General features: G+C 54.5%; 1 protein-coding gene across 2 annotated transcripts in view; it reads left to right on the forward strand.

The window, feature by feature from the left end:
• The window catches only part of MARCO (macrophage receptor with collagenous structure), a 35,570-nt gene extending 17,121 nt beyond the window's left edge, over positions 1–18,449 (forward strand). Inside the window, exons 5-17 of one of the 2 annotated variants that reach the window (XM_006769661.2) lie at positions 2,962–3,006; positions 4,150–4,194; positions 4,487–4,585; positions 7,711–7,809; positions 7,919–7,954; positions 8,363–8,461; positions 8,552–8,614; positions 14,604–14,648; positions 15,386–15,484; positions 16,002–16,046; positions 16,575–16,751; positions 18,127–18,282; positions 18,340–18,449. In XM_006769661.2, the coding sequence (XP_006769724.1) occupies positions 2,962–3,006; positions 4,150–4,194; positions 4,487–4,585; positions 7,711–7,809; positions 7,919–7,954; positions 8,363–8,461; positions 8,552–8,614; positions 14,604–14,648; positions 15,386–15,484; positions 16,002–16,046; positions 16,575–16,751; positions 18,127–18,257 (983 nt within the window). In that variant the 3' untranslated portion in view covers positions 18,258–18,282; positions 18,340–18,449. Of the gene's footprint in view, positions 1–2,961; positions 3,007–4,149; positions 4,195–4,486; positions 4,586–7,710; positions 7,810–7,918; positions 7,955–8,362; positions 8,462–8,551; positions 8,615–14,603; positions 14,649–15,385; positions 15,485–16,001; positions 16,047–16,574; positions 16,752–18,126 lie in introns of both variants that reach the window. The other variant, XM_015567772.1, reaches the window with a different exon arrangement.
• The last annotated feature ends 426 nt before the right edge of the window (positions 18,450–18,875 follow it).

Raw genomic sequence — 18,875 nt, forward strand, 5'->3', positions numbered from 1 at the left:
CAAGCATAAACACACACACAGTCCAGCGGCTGAGTGGTAGAAATTTAATCTTGAAAATAAACGTACACAGCGTTGTCAGGCAGAACTCTTTGTGGCCCCAATCCCACCGCTGACCGGGGGCGGGAGGGGGGTGCGGGGGGATACTGAGTCACCCTTGCAAATGGCAGCAGCCTGGGCTTGGACGACGGGCCTCCCAGGAGCTGGGTGGCCTTGAACGTGTCGCTGCCCACCCCGAGCTCCGCATCCCTCCCTGGAGATGGGATAAGGATGGGGCCTCTGGACTGGCGTCAGGTACAGGATGAACGGGACAGTGCTCAGCCCGGTGCCCAGCTCCGAGTAAGCACTTGCTAGTGTGGTTGTTACATTTGCTTCATTGTTGCTGCTGTTGAGAGGGTTCAATGCGCTCACGCTCAGACGCCCCAGCCAGATGAATGGGGCTCCTCTGCTCTAGGGAGAGGCTGCTCCAAACTCCAGTCACTTTGCTGACAGAATCAATGCTTAAACTTCTTCAACCCAGTGGGTTTGGGCGGCCCTTTAAAATCTGCTCCATCACCAGCCCCAGGCATGGAGCCCACCTTCACCCCGAATATATATGGTGATGATCTCCACTGCTATGTCTCCATTCTCTCAGTCTCTGACAACTTCTATCTCTGTCTTTCTCTCTCTTCCCACTCTCTCTTTGGAGCCAGAAACCAGAGGCAGGAAACAGCAATTGCAGCAGCACGAGCTGCAGGCCTGGGCCCCCTCTCATGCCCACCTGCCTTCCCAGGTCCTCTACCCCCTTGACTCCTCCCAACCCCCCCATCCCCTGCAGGCTGCGGCCTCTCCCCTCCCCCATGGCCTGGGCAGGGCTGCCCCAAGGTGCATCCTGCTAGAAAGCCCTATAGTGACCAATAGGCTGGCCAGAGAGGACAGGGGTGGGGGGTGGGAGGGGTGCTGTGCTCGGAAGTTGGGGCTTGCCGCCCCCTGCCTCCCAGGCGGCCTGCTTATGAAGCTGCACTCTGGCCCAGGCTTCTGAAAACGAGGCTGGGGGAAGGTGGGGGAGGGGCAACTGCACCTAAGTCAGGCTCTGAGGAAGGCAGTGAGGAACCCAGCTGTGCCTCAGTTTCCCTCCTTTGTGTGTCCCGGACGTTATCTCTCCTCCCAACAAGTCATTACTGAAAGCCCCTAAGGCCCAGGCACTGCCCTGCAGTGGGAGCCTGGACATAAGAAGAGGACAGGGCCCTGTCCGCAGGGACCTACCCAGTCAGGCAGGGCTCAACTTGGAACCTGTTCTGGCAGCAGCCCTGGCTCCTGCCCTGAAAGGAGGACGGTGCCCTGGGTGCAAAGAGCAGGGGGGGACTCACCTCCCCAGCGCCAGGCCAGGCTCCCGAGCCGCCTCTCAGCTGAGACGAGGGTGAGGGAAGGCACAGGGAAGCAGGGCCCAGGAAGAAGGAATCCGAGCCCAAGGCCCTGCGGTGGAAGGGCATTTGGTGAGTCAGGAACGCGAGTGCCTGCAGTGCAAGAGCAGGAGAGACATGGGCGGAGGGGTGGGGAGCGAGGGACTACGCAGACTCGGGGTAGGTGGGCCCCTGGTTAGTGAAGGCACATTTTGTCTGTGCTTTGCTGATCCTCACGCTAACCCCGAGTGGCTGTTGCTGTCGTCCCCACGTCACAGAAGAGGACAGTGAGGCTCAGGGGTTTTATAAGAATTCTAGACATGCGTTAAGGTACACAGAAGGATGCGTGCAGGCTATATGCAGATACTTCGCCACTTCATAGAAGGGACTTGCGCATCCATGGGTGTTAGTACCCACGGGAGCCCTGGAACCAGTCCCCATGGATACCAAGCTCCCCACCATGGCGCCCTGGCCTGGGTGCAGGCGTTGCATTAGGATATCCCAATCTGCTGCCTCTTTCCAAATGCGCCACCTCAGGCCACGCCGTGCCTCTCGGAAAGTCATTCTTTCCTGTGGGGATGTGGGGCTGTGCCATGGCCTGAATGTCTGTGCCCCCTGCCCCCAGATGAGTATATTGAAAGTCTAATGCCCAAGGTGTTGGTATTAGGAGGCGGGGCCTGTGGAAGGGGATTAGGGCAGGAGAATGGAGCCCGGATGAGTGGGACTAGTGCTCTTATAAAAGAGACCACAGAGCACCCTAGCTCCTCCCACCACGTGGGACACAGCAAGGTCAGCTGCCTGCAGCCTGCAGGCCTCACCGGGCCTGGCCATGCCAGCACCCAGGTCTTGCCCTTCAGAGCCCAGAACTTTGAGAAATGGATCTGTTTTTTCTGAGCTGCTGGTCCGCAGTGTGTTGTTACAGCAGCCAGAATGGACTGAGGCAGGACAGGAGCCCTGCCCGTCCTGCCCATGAGCCATGGTGGGACTGGAGCCGTGTAGCAGGGCGGCCGTTGGAGAGAGAGCCACATGCGAGTGCAGCAGTGATGGGGGCCCCGTACCCCGACCTGCCGTGTGTTCCCTGTGGCTGCCATGTGACCACCGTGGGACAGCCCTGTGGAGCGGGTATATCAACACCAATTTACTGACCAGGAAGGGGAGGCTCGAAACCACGGGTGACTGGCATGAGGTCCCCCTGCTGCTGCGGGGCCCCGGTGTCCGGCTCAGAGCCCGAGGGGTGCCCCCTGCACGGCTGCACCCTGCCCGCCAGGCCATGGGCCCTTGCAAAGGAGCGCCGTGATGTTTGCTTCCTTCCGCACCGTTGGGCTGGTCCCGGGCACTCTGTGAGTGTGTTCAGTGAACAACGGCACAAGATGGCACACCCACCTTGTCGGCTGGCTCATTGGTGTCTCTACCCCTTTTCCTCAGGTCTTCCAGGTGCCAAGGGCCTGGCATTCATGGCTGAGAAGGGGCCAGGGGGCCAGGGATTCAGTGGAGCCACTGATACCCGCCCCTTGTCTCCTGGCCCATAGTCCTCTTTCTCCTCCTTGTCCCGGTGACACGCTGAATTCTTTTTCCTTTCCAGGCCCCCCAGGACCCCGAGGCCTGCCAGGAATCAAGGGAGAGGCGGGTAAGGAGGGGCCCGGGTGTGTGCCGGCACCCACAGCAGGCTCCCAGGCCAACACTCGGCAGGCCCTGCGTGTGCCGGAGGCCAGTGCCGTGGGACACCCTGGGTGGACCGGAGTGCTGAGAAGCGCCCTGTGTTGTGGGGGGTGGAGGGGCTCTAGATGAGGTTGGAGCGGGTGGATGCTCCAACCTCCTCCTCAGGGCTCAGGCGCCCAAGCCTCTGAGCATCACTGGGGAGTCAAGCTCAGTGGCGGAGCAGGGACTCCAGGGCCAGACATATCCGCCTGCAACATGCACTATCTGTGGTGCTGGGAACATTCTCTTACCTTTCTGAACCTCAGTTTCTTTGTCTGTAAAATGGGGATACGAGTGCTTCAGAGGGTCACTGGGGCATTAGCAGTAATGATGAAAAGCCCACGATTGTTTCTCTCTTGTAGACTATAGCCTAAACCTGCCCAGCACCTCACAGATGACCATGGCATGGCTGGGGCAGAGACTGTGGGGAGCTCGGCTGCACCCCCCAGGGAAGGGGGCTGACTGAAATGTCAGAGCCCATGACCCTTACAGCCCAGTCCGCTCTCCACTCATACTCTCCAACCTCCCAAACCTTGGAGGGGCGGAGGCTGCTGGGATGTAAAGAGGATAAGACATTATTAGAGAAGGGGCTGAGAGGGAGGGTTGCCTGCAAGGGCAAGTTCACAAACCAACAGTCACTAGGCCTCTGAGCCACTGAGGCAGGAAGAAACACCAGCAGTTATGGGAGGGAAATTTGTTCGCAAATAAAATCTTTTTGGAGGAACTAACTTGAGAGAGGAATTTAATATGATCCCAAAGAGTCTCGCATTCTGCATCTGCAGCAGGGGTTTTCCAGGGAGGGCTTCAAGGGGGAGCGTGGGCAAACAACGGGAGGAACTGAGGTGCAGTGAGGAACCTGAGCAGGCGCCAGCATACCACGTACCCACATAGGCACGCACATGTGCTCAGACAGGCATGCACGTGTGCCTCTGTGTGTGCATGTGAAGAGGAGACACAGAGACGGAGAGAGAAAGAGCCTCCTGTGGGCACCTGGCCCAAGGCAGGGCCCGAATGCCTGCTGACTGAAGACCCCAGGCCACAGAGTGACTGAGCGCTTCCTCCTCTCTCCCAGGCCTCCAAGGACCGCAGGGTGCTCCGGGGAAGCCAGGAGCTGCTGGTAACATGCACTTTTTCTGCTTGGAATCAGTGATGCCCGGGCCCAGGCACCTGGCCATGGTCCCCCTCCCCTCGGCTCCTCCCCATCCCTAGAGCATTGGCGCCCTCCCACTGCCCTCTTCTCCTGAGTCCTGCTGGGCCACCGTGAGGTTACCCAGGAGATGAGCAAACACACCCCAGACTTCCTCCTGGGAAGCCCTTCTCTTCTCCCCAGCATGCCTCTTGCCCACCGCCCAGGAGCCCATGCCCAGGAGGATGCTGGGAGCCCACCTCACTGGCCGTTCCCTCCACAGGCACCCCAGGACAGAAGGGCAGCAAAGGCGATGGGGGTCTCATTGGCCCAAAAGGGGACACTGGTACAAGGGGAGACAAAGGAGACCCTGGCCTCCCAGGTAAGGGCCTTGCTGGGTGTGGGTGCCTGGGGGGCTGGGCCCCACTCTATGCAACCATGTCTGCTCAGCGCCTACTGAGGGCGAGGCTGCGCTCTGCCTGCCAGCATCCTGGGATCGGAGATGTGGTAGCTGCCATCCTGATGAGCCAAGGGCAGGAATGTGACATGAGAGCAAGGTGAAGGGGCAACATGTTCCACCGGGTGGCACCTGGGGACAGGGCAGCTAGGAAGTCACAGGGAAAGAAAGTGAGGTGCCAAAGTCGGTCCTGAAGTGGGCGCAGGGGAGGCGGGAGCCTGGGGGCAGTGGGCAAGGGCTGCCTCCTTGCCCCGTGCCGGCAGATGCTCTCTCTGGAGCAGTGTTCTCAAGGGCAGTGGGGAAGAACTATCCTGGGGGCTTGTTCAAAACGCAGGCCGGCCCAGCCGCCTGCCGTAGGGACCCTGGAGGTCGAGGGGCCAGGGTTGGGAGCACTGCCCTGGGACTCTGGCCGTGACTGAGCCCCTTCGTGCTCCTTGTCACTTGGCCTCTGTTGTGGCCCCTCAGGTGGCTCTGGAGTGCAGCAGGGGAACAGGGGCTGCAGGGCGAGCGGCCTGGCTGCCCTCGCTGCCCTGGCCTGTCCGTCTGTGTGACTAGGCACCTGCTTCACCTGCTGAGATCTGATTTCTTCATTTCAGAAAAAAGACAGTCATGCCATTAAAGTAACCATAATTAAATTATACACACCTTGCAGGATAGTTATAAGGGTCATGTTTTCAGACTGCCACATGGTTGACACTAAAAAAGTGACAAGGGTTATTAATAGTAGTGTTAGTGATCCTGTAAGATGGGAAGGGAAGACTCTGTTCCAAGATCAGACAGATCTAGTTCCAGTGTGTCTCACTAGCTGTGTGACTTTGGACAAATGACCTAACCTCTCTGAGCCTCAATGTACTCACCTAACCAAGGAGGAGAACAACAGTAGCCTTTAATGAGGATTGATTACAACAGGAACATAAGACACAGAAGAGGTGTGGTTCTGTCACCGCAAACTGAAGTTACTTACAGGATAAAAAACGAGGTACACTGCCTTGTGGAAGAGAGCCCTTGGCAGGGCGCCAGCCACCCTCAGATCTTCGGAAGGCACTTGTGGAAGAGAAAATAGACTCGCTCTAGTGGTGCCCAGCAGAACAAGGACTGATGGGCAAAGGTTTCAGGAGAAGCAATTGTGCCCGGTGAGGGAGGAAGAGGCAGGTACGGCTTGGGGCTGTCCCCTGGTGAACTGAACAGACGAAGGCTTAGGGAACAGCCGCTGCTGGGACGGGAAAAGGAGGTGCAGAATTCTCCCAGGTGGGACTGCAGGGGTCCTTGCACCAGGCGGGTGGTGGACAGTTGACCTCTAGGATTGGTTCCCAAGGTGGCACTCTGAGTTCTCTTTGCAATAGGAAAGGGAGGCCCAAACTGTTTTCAAGGTGGTGCTGCCAGACCCAGAGAGGGGGCAGCAGCCAGGCCTGTGTGCTCCAGGCCTTTCCCAAGGAGCCTGAGCATCCGGTTTCCCACCCCACTCACCACTGCCCCACAGAAGGGCATCGTGTCCACACCCCGGTGCCGCCTGGGAACACTGTGGTTAGCGAGGGGAAACGCGGTAGTTTCAGTTCTTCGGAAACCAGACTCTGGCCTGCCCCTCCTCTGCCCCAATCTCCCAGGACTACAAGCCCTCCTACCCACTGCTGGCCCCATCCGGGGGACAGGGCTAGCCCGCCACGTGCGACGTGCCCTGGTGGTACTGAGCTTTGTCCCAGCAGACGGGGGTGAAGTTCCAGGGCACACACTCCATCCTTAGCTGTGACTGGAAAGGTCTGCGGTCAGGCCCAGCTGTGATTGCTCAGTTGGCGCCTGGTCTTTTCCCCGATGCTGCTCTGCTTCTAGGGTTGTCCCCTCTGATGGAGACACGGAAGTCATCCACTGCAGGCCCATGCCAGGCCCAGGCCACACCCAGAAACCCCATGCAGCCCCACTGCGGTCCTGGCTGGCCCAGAGCCATGAGGCCCTAACCAGTTCCTCCAGAGAAATCATTTCCAGTCTCTCCTAACAAGTGCCATTTGGCCCTTCTGCCCGGTGAGCACTCCGAATGACCAAGAGCTGCCTTCTCGCTGGTTGCATCAAGGCTGCTGTAAAGTTGTCAAATCTAACCAAGCTCTGCACGTTCGTTTTGTCTTCCATGGAGAAATAATCATTCTTTAAGTGCTCAGAGCATTTTCAAGAATCTGATTTTCCGGCCTTGTCCCCTCACGCAAAGCTTATCCGAGATAGGTTGGTACAAGCTGCGTCTCTCCTCCTCTTCAGTAGGGAGAAAGCCTCTGCCTCCTGGGCCCGCTCTGGCTCTGCTATCATAATGAACGGTATGGGAGCTTTTACCCGATTCCGTCCCCACAGGCCAGTCCCAGGGCCTGAGGGAGTTGCTCGGCTGCTTATGGTGGGACTGCAGCAGCAACACCTGCCAGCCCGTGGGTTCCTGATGAGCCGGCCCACGTGGTGCACTGGCAAGGGCCACGCAGCCCGCTCCCGAACCTGACTCGCCATGTGGGGAGGGGTTGATGGATCCTGCCCTGCAAGGAGCTGCCCTCAATTGATATGCACCAAGCACTGGCAGGAAAGAGAAGGGAGCCAAGGAGGATCGAGGAGTGGACCGGCTGGGACAAGCCTTGCATGCTGATGACAAGTGGAAAATTTGAAATCTTGGGCACAAGGAAAGCGGTGGCGGAAGCAGTGGCAGGAAGACGAGCTGCTGCAATGTTTTCCTCTCCATCGATGCTTCACGGTTTTGATGCTCAGCATTTGGGGTCTGCCTTCTGGAATATTCAGATTTCAGTTTGGGAGGCTTGAAAAATAATTCCGCACGTGAGCCCGGCAGCATGAGTTGAGCCTGGGCCGTGGTCCCTCCCAAGGGGATCTGAGCGCTGATCTGGGCCCATAGAGCCAGACCTTCCACTGCCCATCAGCCAGGCCAGGTCGTCTCGTCCGTTTCTGATGAGTTTATAGCTGTCTCTGGGGCGCCCGCCATGTCTTTGAGGGGCCGAGATGTGTCAGTGGGACCTGGTGCCCAGGCTTGCCCTCCTCCCAAGCCTGACTCTGACTCCTTGGTTTTTCAGGAAGCAAGGGGAGCATGGGCGTGAAAGGAGACATGGGGGTCATGGGGCCCCCCGGACCCCAGGGCGGTAAAGGGGATGCTGGGAAGCCAGGCCCTCCAGGTAAGAGGCTGCATGGTCAGGTCCACTGGCTTCTACATGTTACTATTTTTTTTTCCTTGGAAGGCTGAGCGACAAGAAAACAATCTCTAAAAATTCTTCTTAATTGTAGGTGTGGCTGGGATTCCTGGAATCAAAGGAGATCAAGGTAAGAACTGTAGGAATGTAGGCACCATGCCAGCTCCCACTGCCCCTGGGCCAAGTCAAGTGCAGGGCCTGCCTCCAGGACCATATTCCATTGTGGTATTAATGCAGAGCATCCGCTTCTAAAGCTGGCCCCTCCCCAGAGAGCAAAGCAGCCGCTTCACTGGTGCTCCTCTCTAGGGCTCACCCTCTGCCACCAGGACGGGGCTGGACCTTCGTGGCCCAGCTTCCTAGTAAGTCCCCAAGCTGAGACTCTAATCCCCCCACTTCGAGGGCTGCCTCTTGGCTTCCAGGGGACATATTGGGTGTTAGGACATCCACGTGTCACTGCTGAGAACAGAGGTGTGTGGAGGGGACGGCAGCCAGGCCCTCTGCCAGCCACCCAGCCATGCAGTCATGACTTAACTTTCAGGACCACCTGGAGCAGAGGGTCCTCGAGGCCCTCCTGGTGCGGCAGGATCCCCAGGTGCCAAGGGTCAGCCTGGCAGTGCTGGCGCCACTGGGCTAACAGGTGAGGTCTCTTCCGGTGGTGGGCGTGGGGGGTGATGGCTGAAGGCCCATCTACCCGGCTCTTACGCTCACCGTGACGTGTGTTGTCCAGGACCACCAGGGAGACCAGGGAGTCCAGGACCTGACGGCATGAAAGGAAGCAAGGGAGACACAGGTGACAGAGGGTGTGGGTAGGCGGGCAGGCGGGGGTGGATGGGACGGAGGACTGGCTCCCTGCGGGCCTACCAGCAGGAGGCAGAGCGCCTCCTGCACGCTGCCCCGTGAAGTTCTTAGGGCTGTTCTTCCTCTGCCCAGGGTTCCTTAAAGGCCTCGAATGCCACGACCAAACCTGTAACGTCTCCCTGTTCTGCCTTCCAACTGTGGACATGGTTTCCACTTTCTCCTGCTGACCTGAGTGGGGCCCCAAGGGTCAGGGATCAAGCATGGGGGTGTCATGAAACCCCTTCTTGCATATTCTCCCAGGGTTCTCAGGCCAGGAAGGCAGCCCACAGCAACTGAACTCACAGGGGCTACTTTCTAAGCCACTGTGCCACCTTTGCTGCGTTATATATAGACTGTCATGTCGATTTAGTCTGTGTTATAAACCATCGTGCCAACTTGGTCTAGCTTACAAACCATCACAGCAATGCGGCCTAGTTTATACACCACTAAGCCAGTTTGACCTCGTCACTACCCAAGTTTGGACACCTGCAATGGTCTAGAAAGCTGGGGCCACAGTGTTGGGTGCTAGGTCCCCATAGAACTAAGACCTGGCTCCTGCCCTCAGACATACGGGTTAGTACAGACTTGCTATACTGTGTCAGGCACACTTTGAAGTGGACATTTGCATGGAAAATAGTCACATGCCATTTAGAAAGCTGGGTGCAGGCCAGGAGGTACAGTAGCATGTGGGGCTGTGAGAAAGGGCTGCATGTCTGCCAAGGATGTCTGTGGGTAGCCTGCTGCAGTCCCCTCCTCTGCCAGGTCCTGCTGGTGTTGGCAAACCTAGATGCCCTCACGCCAGGGCCATGCTAGGGACCCACACCAGAGGCAGGACCTCTCAGTTTTCATTGAGCAAGTGGTTGACTGGTTAATTCCTTGAACAAATGTGACTTAACTCTGTTAAATGCTTCAAGCTAGCGGTGGCTGGGGTCTGGTGGGGGTGGTGAATGGCAGTCCAGTGCAGGGGCGATGTGAGAGCATGAGCTGAGTTTTGGAGGATGAGGGGCCATCAGACATGTGCAGGAGGGGAAGGGAAGCCTAGCAAGAGGACACGGTGAGTCATGGAGGAGAGAGGGCTCTGTAGGGTGTATCCCTGGCACCTGGTTGGTGTCTTGGTTTGGGATTGGAAGCTCTGGTCCAAGGGATAGGTGAGGCCAGGTCCTGGTCAGCTTTGGACTTTGGGCCTTTGACATCTGGGGCTTCTCCTGGAGGTTGTCAGGAGCCATGGCGCAGGCAGCTCCTACACCCACCTTTCTCAAAGCCTTGGAGCTGCTTTCTTTCTCATGGACTGTCTGTCAGTACAGGATGGGCTCTGCTACCCGAGGCCACCTGAGGCCACTTGCAAGGTCTCGCCATCCAGAAAGACTCCGTCTGGGTGCAGCTCCACTTTCTGATCCTATACCTCACCTTTTCCTGAAGGTTTTAGGGTGTCTGACTTTGGCACCTGAAGCTGTCTTCCCTCTAAGTTTTCTGCTTGGCTTCATGGGGATGATGGCTTTCCTCCCTCAGTTATAAACAGAGAGCATCTCCTCACCTCCATCCCCTCCTTGCCTTGCTAGACTGAGCAAGAATATTTGTGCTAACACATGATTTTACCCAAAGGGGTGCTGTGCCCACTGTCTGAGAGCAGGAACCTTGCCCTGCACCCTGCGTCCTGGAACATTTACCATGAACACGCTCAGGACAGCCCAATGGGCTAAGCACTCTCGTGAGGGCTGTTTTACAGTAAGAGAGGCAGCCTGGCTGGCCCAAAGCTGGGGCTTTATCCATTACACTTCGTCCTACCATCTCCCTCCCCAGGCAGCTGAATGTGCCCCTCGTTCCCATCAGCGCACGCTGATGAGTGACACTTACCCCCCCATCCCAGTCCAAAGAGATGAGAGCAAAAGCTGCAGCAGCCTCTTCCACTCTTAGAAGGAAACCTAAAGCTCTCAGGCCCTGTTTTGTCTCTTTCTCATTCACCCACAACCCCATCGCCCTTTAGCACAGTCTGGGACCATTTTCACTTCATCGTCAAGTCCTTGTCTATTCATCAGGCACCCTTCCAGGGACCTCCATCCATCAGACTTAGTGGTAAATACCAACCAGGCAAATTCCAGCTGCCCAAGTAAACATGGTGAATGACAGTTTCATTTTGAGACATGTGGTAATTACAGCTTATGTAAACTTGCATAGATTTCCCACACAAATCCCAATGATTGCCTTGAACAAGCAGCCGATGGTCCACATGGACATCTCAGAAGGGAATTCCACGGATAGGACCGTATCTGGCCCATCAGAGCCAGGTCTAGAGATCATCCTAAAGGGAAAGGTCAATGGGCTTTGGGAGAGGTTAGCTTTCTGAAGCGGGAGAAGGAAGGATGGGTGGAGAGTGGTGGCCAGATCTCATCATGGAAGATAAAGCAGACTTTCAATGTCAGGACATCGGTATTCCCCAAATAAGAGGTCCTACAGTGTTTGTCCAGTTTTGATTCCATCAAGCCTGTTTTTCAAACTGATATATTTTTCCCCATTTTGTAAATAAAATCATTAATCTCTCAAGAGGATATCTGGCTGCATTGATGAAAACAGAAATTACAGTGTGTTGGCTTGACCTGGGTAATAGCTAGCTTTCAATATCATGCGTTAATAATAAACACAAGAGGCCTGTTCCTTGTCAGCCATGCCTCTGGGCTGACACCGTGCTTGGGACTTGATTCCCACGGTGTTATTTCATTTACCCCCCCACCTGAGTTTCATCGTCCTTCTACCTTACAGCCAGGGAAGCAAAGACTGACAGTGGGCAAACGCTCTCCCCCAGGAGCTGAATCCGGGACTCAGTCCCAAAGTCTGATTCCAAGTCGGTTCTTTTCCAGACTTTGTTGTGTGTAGAATAACACAGAGACTAGGACTCAAAATTAACAGAATTGCCCATACCTCCCAACCCACCGTAGGAGGGTAAATCCTGGCTTAGTCACCAAATCTCCCTGCTGTCATGAACAGTCCCTAACCACACGCCAGCCCATTCTGGTGAAATGTTTCCTCTGCTCACGCCTCTGGAGGAAGAGGAGCCACCTGAGAGGAAGGATGGTGGAGGGGACGCCTTTCATCTGTGGGAAGGCAAATGGCATAGCTAGTAAGCAGGCATCACCACCCAGCTGAGCTTCTCAATGGGAGTTCCCGTTACCATTCACAAAGCAGGGTCTATCCCACCCCCAAAACTTAGTTTTTCTAACTTTTGCCTTTTAAACAATTGCAAAATCATTTAACTAATTTTTTTTTTTTGCAAAAACGAACAGACAAACAAACAACCTCCCCTAAATGAATTTTAGCTCAACGTTCCATACAGTTTGTTTGGAAATGGGGAGGACTCGCTTCAACTCGTCATCACGGCATTTCTCTTTCTATTTCCATCTCATGGGCTAATGTCAGAAGCAACCAAAACTTTAGGCTCCAAAACCGAATCTCATCAGAAATTTTGCATCTCAACAGCCTTCAAGTCCAAAATATAACAAGAGCCTGAATTTTCTGTTCTTTTATTTTCCTCTTGAGGCAAACCCAAAGTGCAAATAACTTGAAATCTATTTTCCCATCTGTATTTTACAATGTTTTATTTTAAAGATAAGCAACAAAATACAATCCATAATAGCAACCAAACCCTATATTGTGAATTTACTTTCTCCCCATTCTAAGTACTGAGTTAGTCCAAGAATTTATTAAATTCTACCATCATATTACTAAATTGTCACTTATGAATCTTTCCCTTGTTTTTCTCTAAGTCTCTTAGAAACATTTGCAGGAGTCTATGTGCCTCCCAATTTGGGGTCAGCTACCCACCCTCTTACTTCTCTACACACACAGCTTCATTTGTCGGCTATGAAATTAACCCTAAATTTGCCAGGCTGTACTTAGTCTGTATATCAGGATGGGATTGAAGGAAGTTTCCTAATGTACCGGAAATTTCCACATTCCATCAGAGTCAGGAGACCTGCACTTCAACTTGGACTTGTCACTGATTAACGAGGTGACAGTGGGTGGGTACCTGACCTCAGTCTCCCCATCTGGGAGATATGAGGAGTGGTCTAGAATAATATCTGGGTCTGGCCAGCGGCGTCACTCTGGGATTGGAATAGCCGAAGTTCCCTGGAGCAGGAACAGTCTAAGACTTTAGGCAGGACACTAGCTGAACAGTAAAGGGTAGGAAGGCATTTGCTTTCTACCTAAACGATGCTGTGGGGAGAAATATTCCCCTGAGTAAATACAGCTTACACGGTTGCGAACCAGGAACCAGTCTGCTGTGGTCAAGAGGAAAACCCAGCATCATGCACTTTCCAGAGTAGTTTATAGACATCTGGATCCCGTTTTCAACCTTTTCTCCTTGATCCAATCGGGTGCAACCTTCGTTTGTTGTGAAGCAATTTCTAGTCCTTCGATGGGCCAGCCGATGCCAGCCACTCGGGAACGTCCTCTAGAGTCCAGAGGCCGAGAAAGAAAGCACACAAACCTAGCTCTGTTCCTCCGCCCGAAGAGGGAGTATTGAAGACAAAACCACCACCTGTTACACACATACTAGCAGCATTCATCAAGGCCAGAGGTTCTGGGAGTGTTCAGGTCTGGGCAGGGCAGGGACTTCTCACACACAGGAAGGCAGCTCGCAGGATACTGACTGTGTGCTGGGCCCAAAGGTCGAATGAGGTGTGTTTGGGGAGGTGCCACTCCAATGGGGTCCCTGACCAGCAGCAACACTCACCTGGTACCTGTCAGAAATGCAGTCTCAGGTCCCACCCAGACCCATCCACAGAATCAGCCACTCTGGGTGGGGCCCAGCACGTTGTTTTTAACGTGGGCAGGTGATGCCGAGTCACCCTGCAGTCTGACTACGTTCAGGAGGAAGGAGTGGCCCCAGGCCTGCTGCGAGTGTCCTTGGAACCAGGTGACTTCGGCTATTCCAATCCCAGAGTGACGCTGCTGGCCAGGCATAAGGCCAGCTCCTGGTGCATACGGGCCTCCCTGTGGCTCCTTCAATTGGCAATGAGGGGAACTGTGGTTCCTGTTGGACATCAAAGGTCAGGCCTTTGGTTGAGGCTGGGCTTACGCCATGGGAGGGACACGGTCAAGGACATGGCGATGAGCACAGCCGCTGTCTGCACTCCTATGTTATCCTCTAGTAACTGTTACTTCACATCAATATAAAGTTTCATTTTCCCAAGTTTGTGTAACTGATTTGGAGAGTCCTGTTTCTTTGAAATAACACTAATATTGGCCCTTAAGAGGGCATGATGTGGCTAAACCAAAAAATTATTATCCCACAGTGACCCAATCTGGTGCTGGGAACAGTGGACCTTCCATGGAAGTTAGTGAATGAGCGGATGAGTGGGAGGGAGAGAGGTTGGGAGGACTTTTCACATTTGAACTACAAATAGGATCGTCATCAGTAATTGCAGTGATTATTTTTCCATTTTCTGGACATGAGACCCTTTAGCTGCACAAACCTTTAGCCACACTGGGGGTCACATTGAAGTAAACCAACCAAACTATTGAACCTCTACGTGGGTGAGGGCCCGCAGAGCTCCGGCTCTGAGTACCCTCCAGTCTTTTGGAAATAATGATAATTTTATTTTCAAAATATCTCTCAATTCTTTTCCAAAAAAGGCAACAGGAAGGAATGGACCTAGATTTAGACAACAAGTCAGGCTACCACCGGCAAGGAAGGCCAGCCAGTAAGTTCAGGGTCTGTCCAACTCAGACGTCTACCCAGAACATTTCTACCTCACCCCAACGCACGGTCCCATTTATGTGGGTCCATCTCCTTGTGCTCTGCAGAACAGGCTTTAAACAATCGTGAAGAACCAGCGTGTCTTTCCATCTGCATTAATCAGACAAAAGTAGAGGTTGTCTAAGATTAAAAGTGTCTCATATCCAAGTTTTATTATCTTCTCCCCTTCTTTGTATTTTGATCTTAGGACTTCAAGGACAGAAAGGAACAAAAGGAGAATCAGGAATTCCAGGTAAAGGGCTGACTCTGTTTTAATTTCCTCGCAATGATGACTGGGAAGGGTGAGGCTCGCTTGCTGACTTTGAATGCACTGCTGTGACCTTCCCCCAGGGTGACCGGGGCGGAGACCATTTGAGGCGAAGACTGCAGGGCTCTGTTACACAAGCCTCAGATGCTCTCCCTGGGAAACCTGGGCAATGACAGGAACTCAGTGAAGTGAGGGGGTAGGGAGATGGTGGAGGAGGGTGGTGATGGGTGAAAAGTTCCAGGAGAGCGGGGGGTCAGGTAGTGACTTAGTGACTTAGGCTGTGCAGCCACCATGGCGCCTCCAGCACCACCAACCCCCCGAGCGCCACAGCAGGGCTTCTCAAACACAGTGCTTGGGCAGTCTTCCTTCCTCCAAAACTGGACACTCTATTCCTATTTTAACGTACTAAGGAGAAAACGAGGCCTAGCAACATTCTAGCAACTTCTCCCGGAATGGCTAGAACTTCCACACGATGATGTAGTCCACTGAGGACCAACCACTCTGGACTCCCTCAGCCATCTCTCAACCAGCATTTACATGGGAGCCGGGAGATTAGAGCGGCACCCCTCCCCCCAGTTGGACCAAAGACACCCCTGAATTTCCCAACAGTCAGTTCCGAGGGGCAACCTGCTGGTTAAGGGCCACTTGCTCATTAGGCACCAAGGCTCAGGGCCCCACGTAAAGCAGGGCAGCGCCTCTGACAGATGGTCTTTCTCCTCCAGGCCCCGCAGGCATGAAGGGAGAAAGGGGAAGCCCAGGCCTGGTGGGCCCCAAGGGTGCAACTGGACCAGTTGGCCAAAAGGGAGACCCAGGAATGAAAGGTGAGGCCCTGTTTCTTCTTTGTGTTTTCAAAGAAGAGGCCCTGATGTAGGGGCGTGGAGTTTTCAAAAGCAGAAGGTCAAGGTCTGTGGGTTCAGTGGGTGAGTTCTGAGCTGGGGTTGGCCTCAGCACTGAGCCTGCAGGCTCGAGAACGTGTACCCCCTCCACGCCCAGCCGTGCCCGGCCACCCGCATAGCCTGGCCTGACCGCAGCTTCCCGCGAAGGAGATGCGTCCCCTCGCTGTCTCTGACCCATCAAGTGTCCCTCACTAATCTAGCCTAAATCCCTCCTGCAGTGGCTTAGGTCCGTTTCTTCATGCTTAACTGTCGGAGCCCGTGGAACCTTTTGTCCGTTTAATGCCAGGTCACGGGCAAAGCTGGGGCAAGAACCTGACCTCCTCCACACGTTTCCTCCCCCTCACCCGCCCCCGCCCACCCTCCAGCCCCCATTGCTGGCAGAGGAGGGTGAGGGAGTCCTGGCCTGTTTCCTTCAAATCATGTCGTTTTCTCCTCGTAACAGGATCTTCTGGGCTGCAAGGAATAAAGGGAGAAAAAGGTCAGAAAGGTAATTGCTGTTTTTATTCTCTTTAATTTGTGCTTCAGAGTCAGTTCTGTGCTGGGGGGAGAGGCCTTGGCTCTGAGAGAGATGCCTCATTTTGGGGCAGGTTAATGGGCTTTCCCTTCAATGGCCTGCTCATGGCACAGCCACAGCACAGCAGCTCCTCCTCCCGCCCTGCCTCCTCCCTCTCTTCCTCTCCTCCCATCTCCCCTCCTGTCTTTTCTATCTCCCTCTCTTCTTTTCTGTCTTCCTTTTTTCTCTACTTTTCTCTTTTTCTCCCCACAACACAGGCCAGACGGGGTCACCTGAATTTGCCAGACCAGCCACAGAGGACCTGACCCTGTGGCCTCCTGGCTGAGGGCCCAGAGCACGGAGGCTGGTAGCCAGGCCATGTCGGTGCCACTGGGGGTCTTCCTGGCCAAGCAGGGCCTTTCCCTCTATCTAGAGACCGTCCTTCATTGGAGAGGTGGAGCCTACACCCACACAAAGCCCCAGGGGCCATCCTCACCTCTCACACGTGTGTTTCTCACTCAGGCGAATCCCTGGCAGCTGTCAGGATCATCGGCTCTGTGAAACGAGGCCGGGCTGAAGTTTTCTACAACGGCGTCTGGGGGACAATTTGCGATGATGGCTGGGACAATTCGGATGCCACCGTATTTTGCCGCATGCTGGGTTACTCTGTGGGGAAGGCCCTTTTCAGTATGATCCCTGGTAAGTGGTCCTCCACCACTGCCTCCTGCCTGGAGGAGCCGGCATGGGCTTTCTCTCCCTTTGGTTGCAAATGACTCCATGTGATTTGGGTTAAAAGAGAAAGATTGGTTCAAGCAACTGAAAAGGTCTACAGCTCAGGGCCTGGGCTTCCATCCTTGTGGCCTGGCAGACCTGTGACCTTCCTTCCCCTCACAGACCTGTGACCTTCCTTCCCCTCACAGACCTGTGACCTTCCTTCCCCTCACAGACCTGTGGCCTTCCTTCCCCTGGCAGACCTGTGACTTTCCTTCCCTGGCAGGCCTATGACCTTTCTTCTCTGAGAGTGACAGCAAAGGGTTGGGTCAATGTCTGTCCGCCCTTGAGCGGGAACACGCAAGGCTGCAGTGTCTGTGAAGGGCCTTTGAGATGCTGGGGCTTCAGAAGCAGAAAGCATGCCAGGGAGGACGGGCCCAGGCCTCCCTTCCAGCTCCCTGGAGGCGAGAGGTCTGGACTGCCCACACTGTGATCACGTCTAAGGAGAAGGTGGGAAGCAAAAGAGCAAATCAGAGCAGGGACTTCCTAAAATCAGTTTGGGGTGTTAGAGACTCAGCCTGTCTTTCAGCAAACAGTTCAAACTTTCAATGAAGGAGTAAACCTGAGGCTGACACCGTTTCTTCAGCCATAAGGGCTGAGCTGGCAGGGGCTCGAGGCCCCTTTCTCCTGCCCCCACCCCCAATGCTCTCTACTCTTACCCCACCCCAAAGTGCATGACTGTGTTTTATTCTGAGTCCAGTTGGTTTGTAAGCCATTTCCCTCATATAGATTGCCACACTGTGGTGTAAATTTCTGAAATCAAACATCCAACTGGTTTCCTCTGAGTTCTGGGTCTGAAATCAGTTGTGTCAGAGAAAGGGGTTTGAGGAAGGTGAAGGCTGGGCAGGAACATGGATGCGCTGTAGCAAGTTCGTGGGAAGAGAGGAATGCTGGGAGCCCCAGGAGGAGATTTCAAATAGTTCACGGATTAGGATTAAATACTTGGATGAGACTTTTGTCAAAAAGGCTAGAAAACAGAACAGAGGCAGAGTCATAAGAAGAGAATAGCCCATGGTGGGGGGCGAGGGCAGGATGGGAGAGGTCAGTGGGGGGGAGGGGGAGGGGACGTCTGTAATACTTTCAATAACATATTTAAACAAACAAGCAAGTAAATAGATAAAATTTTAAAAAATGGCATATTTAAGGAATAGCAAGAGAGAGAGGCTAGTCCAGCGTCAGCACCTTGGGCCTGAGTGGGTGTACGAGAAACTGCAGTCTTCCCAAACTGGGAGCCCCAGCCACCAGCGGGCCACTCGGCTTCGAGCCTCAGCCCACGCTGCTCTCCCTCCTTGTCTCTGTCTAGGCTCTGGGTCCATCTGGCTGGACGACGTTGCCTGTCAGGGGACAGAGACGAGCCTGTGGAACTGCAACAAGAGTAACTGGGGCTCTCACAACTGCAACCACAACGAGGACGCCGGGGTGGAGTGCAGCTGACCTGCAGGCTGTGGCTGCTCTGCCCACGGTGCCTGCGGGCATAGACACGCACCTGCCCTGCAGGGCCACAGGCTGCTCTGTCCACGGTGCCTGCGGGCATAGACATGCACCCGGGAAGGGCGGCGCTCTCTGAGGCTCCCTGAGAGCGGAGTCATTAATAAAATGCAAAGTGCTACCTGGCACTTCATTGGCCTTGGCTGAAATCACTAGTGTGTACCTCCCACCCCTTCTTGACGTGCCACTCAGTGCACACAGCACTGCGTCGAGTTCTCACGTGCCCCTGCTCACAGGGACCTGGGAGTTTCAGCATACAGCCAGGAAGAGTGGGATGCCAGGGATCTAAGTGCGATGCAGTCACAGTTAGTCGTGGCCATCCTTTCAGTCACTTAGATGTGATATCTCTCATAGCAAGTGGGTTCTCCCTCCAGCACTGGAACTATTCTCCAGCAAATGAAGAGGTTGGCATGTAATTGGCACCATGCTGCATGATCAATAGGAACTGTACCTTTAAGCATGAAAATCATCTCTCATTAGGATGTGAACTCCAGCAATGCAGGGATTTTGTCTGCTGTAGCCATCCCCTAGGGGCTCAGTAAATATTTGCTCAATGAACAACTG

The sequence above is a fragment of the Myotis davidii genome, unplaced genomic scaffold (assembly GCF_000327345.1).
Source record: "Myotis davidii unplaced genomic scaffold, ASM32734v1 scaffold3, whole genome shotgun sequence".
Classification (NCBI taxonomy): Eukaryota; Metazoa; Chordata; class Mammalia; order Chiroptera; family Vespertilionidae; genus Myotis; species Myotis davidii.